General features: G+C 37.3%; 1 protein-coding gene across 1 annotated transcript; it reads right to left on the bottom strand.

Moving 5' to 3' along the window:
* Positions 1-2,295: 2,295 nt before the first annotated feature.
* LOC133285889 (protein DETOXIFICATION 48-like) lies at positions 2,296-4,557 on the bottom strand. Its single transcript, XM_061483200.1, has 2 exons — positions 4,310-4,557; positions 2,296-4,116 (listed from the first exon to the last, which is right to left on the bottom strand). Exons 1-2 carry the CDS (start codon positions 4,436-4,438, stop codon positions 2,590-2,592), a joined length of 1,656 nt encoding a protein of 551 aa, XP_061339184.1. The 5' UTR covers positions 4,439-4,557; the 3' UTR covers positions 2,296-2,589.
* Between the last annotated feature and the right edge of the window lie 354 nt (positions 4,558-4,911).

The raw sequence follows: 4,911 nt of genomic DNA, 5'->3' as shown, positions 1-4,911 counted from the left end.
ACTGTAATAAAAATTTGGTAGAAAAACTTTGTCATTTTTGTGGTTCTACATTACTCAAACCGTATAGATAAATTTACGGAGATATTAAAAAAAGTTAGTTTAGTTTAAGGAATTAATATTTTTCTTGCATAGATAATTTTATCTCTTACATTTATATAAAAAAGAAGGAAAAAATGTTTATCTTTTTAAATGACACAATTTATATCTTTTTACTCTCACAAAGAGGTGTGACTCACGTCTTTATATTTTTTTGTCCACTCTCTTCTTCTTTATCTATCTCTTTCTCTTACTCAAAATGACACAACTTTAGATTCTTTAAATTGATACACACTTTTCAAAAAAAATAAATCAGACTCACTTTTCTCTTTTTCTCTCCTCTCCTCTTCTCACATAGTCCCACCCACGTCCATACTATTCCCAAGTTTAAAGATACTTTTGTTAATAATTTTGTGAAAGAACTTAAAAAAAAGTATTTCTTAAGAATCAATCTTTTTTAAACGTGGATGGAATATTGCATTTTAGTACTGAAAAGGGTGCAAGTTGTTGTATCTTACATAAGATTGTGCAAATGGTCATTACCAAATATAACAACATTTTGTGAACCAAAAATATTGCACACCCACTACGAAATCTAGGAAATGGTGATGCTGTACCACCCATTATAAAATTTCTTTGCCGCAATTGCATAAAAATGTGGAGTAATGCAAGATAGAGATATTATTGATACAAGTTGGAAAAATAGAAGACAAGGTGAGATGAGAAGTGGCTTCAAGAACTAGATAGAGAGAAAAGAAAGGAGAATAGGACAAAACTTTGCCTTACGTGTTCCACTCTAAACTGCAAATAAGATGGGCCCTTCACCACATCTTGTAGGAGAAAATGTACACAGGAAGAGTTAGGTAAATTAAAAGGAAAAAAAAAGTACTTTTTTTTTTAATGTTTTCATAATAGTCACTTGAAGTGGTGTTTGGGACATCCATCAAAGTATCGTTCACGAATTTTTTATTCAAATGTCATCTCAACAGTACTTTTTATTAGACTATCACGCGATGTAATTTGTTACGACTGGTAACGAATTACGTTCGCCAATAATTTTATAACACGTGACACATTTTCACAGAAAAAAATTGACGGGACATAATTCGTTACTAGTGATAGAGAATTTGGTACGAAATGTGTGGTTATGTGTCACAAAATCATTGGCAAACATAATTCGTTACGAGGCTACTAGTTGTAGCGAATTATGTCGGGTGACAATCTGATAAAAAATATTGTTCGCGTGACATTTGGATAAAAAATTTGTCAAATACTTTAATCACTGTTCCGGGGTGTTTGGTGGTAGTTTCAGAGAAAAAGAAATAGGAGGGTAGCCTCTTAAAGTGTAGGGCAAGTGGTCACGCAGAGGCACTGCTACAATTTTGTTGCCATCTGAGAAGTAGACAGAGGCAATAATAGATGGATTTCTATAATCTGCAGTTCAAAACATGGCCCCCCTCAAATACCCTTCTTCTTAGACACTTCTCTACTGCCAATTATTGTTATCATTCTTCACTCCTTTCTCTGTGCTGATACCCCTCTCTGTTTGTGTGTGCATTTGTCTGTATCTGTTTGTTTTCAGGCTCAGTCTTTCTTTACTTATCGTACAGACACTTTTATGTCCACGGAAAAGAGCATTAAAGGGAACATGTCTGTGGAATAGAGCATTAAAGGAACATATCTATGGAATAGAGCATTAAAGGAACATATCTATCTAACCATTTTCATTGCCATTGTCATAACCTCATCCACTACTGTGTGTGCATTGTGCCATGGAAAACTATAATTAGAATTACAAAAGGATAACATTTTGGTAAATATAATGCTTTTTCACATGTTATATGCTTGGGAAAGGTTAGGATACGATATTGTTCCTGCATAGTTGAAATATTATATAATTTCATTTGCTTTATTGTTATAAAGGAAAATAGAGAGAAGGGGAGAACAAGAAGAAAAAGAAGAATAGGATGCTCAAATAATTTATATTACAAGGGAGTTGGGCCAGGTTTTAATGGTACTAGAGGTTTATTTTCCAATTTTAGGTTGTCAAGTTTTTTGGTCTTTTATGGAAGGGATCAAATACCAAAGTGAGGTAGAAAGTAGAAACCCCCTTTTCCCCTTCCCCCACCCACATCTTCTCTTACTCTGAATGTCCCTATGGAGAAGTAATTTAAAAAGCATTCTGTTCTCTTTTTCTTTCTCAATGGCTATTATTAATAGTACAATCTGAAGAAAAGAAGAGACATAATCAAGGGGCTAAAAAGGGAGGGCCAAGGGGGGGTTGATTTTTTTTATTCTACAGTACCATCCAATAAATAAGGGGTGAACCGGAGCAGTAGTAAAACTATTCCTTCATGACTGAAAGGTCATGGATTCGAATCCAGAAAATAGTTTCTTTGCAATTATGTAAGGGTAAGGCTGCGTACAAGGATTTCCTCCACCCCACACTCGCTAGTCGAGTATAACGGGGAGTGATTTTTTAGTACCATCCAATAAATGAAGGTAAAGAAAAAAAATGAGGGGAAGAAAAACTATGGTTAACTAATCTACATTTTATTTGGCAGTGCGTATGATCAGTGGATCTTTTTCAAGTGAACATGTCTTGGTAACCTCATCATCATCAGTGATAACTATCTCTTCAAGACAAGCATGAGCATTCTTGTTCTTGTTAGCCTCTGCTTTTGTGAATGTAGGTAATTTAGCATCAGTAGAAGAAGAAGAAGTGGTGGTTATAGTTGAGGTTTTTGTGAGCTCTTTGGCTCTTTCTACTTGCACATTCCAGTCTGTTCTGCAGAGAACAAGCAACATGAGCACAGCACATGCTGCTTGGGCTGCAAGCAACCCAAGCCACAGCCCTGCAAATCCCATTTTGGCCACAAACCCCAGAAGGATAGCCACTGGCATACCCACCAAGTAAAATGAGCCCAAATTGATGTTTGCTCCAATGGTTGGTCTTGCACTACCTCTTAGAACTCCACAACCAGTGGTTTGTGGGCAGTTCCCAAGCTCACAAAGCCCAGCAATTGGCAACACTATGGCTGTAAGCTCTAGAATCTCATGGTCATTGGTGAAGAACCTACCCCATTGGTGCCTCATCAAGGTGGTAAATAGCATAGCTGCAAGGCCTAAAACGACAGCACAGAACAGTGACACTATCATGGAAATGCGTGCTTTTCCAGGACGGTTTGCACCTAACTCGTTCCCCACTCTTGTGGAAACACCAAGGCTCAATGATGATGGGAACACATAGACTAAAGATGTTGTTTGGATAAGGATTCCCATTGAAGCAATGGTCGCTTTCGGATTGACCAAAAGTCCACAAAGCATTATCATGAACTCGTACCACCACCACTCAAGGCAAACTGAAACACAAGTTGGAACCGCAAGTGCAAGCAATGAAGACCACCCTTTGATGCAGTCTATGCTTGGTGAAACCCATGAGTCCTTGTATGCACCCGAGAAGTAGACAAAGGAGGAGAGGAAGAGAATGAGGTTGAGGTTAGTCAATACCATTGCTATGGCCACCCCTTCAATACCCATCTTTAGATGAACCACTAGAAGGAAATTCAAAGGGACGTGGAGCAGAACAGAGATAGCTGAGCAATATGTTAATGGCAATGTGATGCTTTGAGTCCTGAGGTAGATTCTCAGAGGGTGGAGAAGTGAAAGAAAGAAAAGGTCTGGTATGGAGAAGAGGATGAAAGTTTGAGCCTTTGATGATATTTCTTGGTCTTGACCACACCATAAGAGGATTCTCTTCATGTTAAGCCACATAAATGAGATGGGGATTGATGTAGAGAGGAGTAAGAGTACAGTTCTTTGAAGTGTCAAGCCAAGAAGCTTCCATTGTTTTGCTCCATAAGCTTGTCCACAAATGGGTTCCATCCCCATGGCTAATCCAGAGATCACAGAGTAGCCAGTGATGTTGGCAAAACCAATAGAGAGAGAGCCTCCTGCTAGTTCCATCTCGCCGAGATAGCCAAGGAAAATCATAGAGATCATAGCTCTTGAATATATGAGTATACCAGTGATGGCTGTTGGACCTGATATCTTCCATATGGCTTTCATTTCTTCCAAGGCCTGAATGCAGAAAGACAAAAAGACAATTAGCTAATATCAATGGGTATGTATGTTAATTATAAGCTGACATTATTATTTTTTTGTTTTACAATAGAGGGGATAGTAACTTGTTACTTCATTTCATTTACTTTCACAAAATAAATAAATATGGTATTTGTTGATTTATTTTATTAGTTAGGTTCTGCTTCATTACCTCATTAGGAGTAGGCCATCTCTGTAGTTCATCTTGAACTTGATCATCAGGGGTAGGATCCAAAACTTTGGGGTAAGTTTTTGTGGGACACAGAAATGGGGATGCTGAAGACGGCTTGGGATTACACATGACTTGGTACAAAACTGAAACTGTAATATATGGATATAAAGAAGAGTTCAAGAGAGTTTGTATGTATATATAACAAAGGTAGGAAAATATACGATGCTCTTCTGTCTTAGCCCGAGTGACCGTGTGCCTTGTTTGAAGGAGAAATGGATAACAAGGTTTTGTGTATGGGGAGAAGAGGATGAAGGGGAGTGGGTTTATTTATGCATGAAAGGCTTGGGTCCCTTTTGAAACGTGTCTTTGAGAGATGGAAATGCTGAAATTTTTATCAATGAAAAGGGCCAATTTATTATTATTTAAAAAGAAAAAAGATGTCAAAGAAAGATCAAACTTGAACGAAAGAAATGCTTGTGGAGGTGTTGGGAAAACCGACCTTATTCACTTTCTATCTATCTATTTAAGTATATGGTGATATCCTAATGATTTGTTTATTAGAACAAGAAAAACAATTAGAGTATGGCATCTGAAGAAATATC

This window comes from Gastrolobium bilobum, unplaced genomic scaffold, assembly GCF_033153095.1.
Source record: "Gastrolobium bilobum isolate Gb01-03AN ecotype WA unplaced genomic scaffold, APGP_CSIRO_Gbil_v1 utg1530, whole genome shotgun sequence".
NCBI classification, from domain to species: Eukaryota; Viridiplantae; Streptophyta; class Magnoliopsida; order Fabales; family Fabaceae; genus Gastrolobium; species Gastrolobium bilobum.
This window is presented reverse-complemented; position numbering and strand designations above follow the sequence as displayed.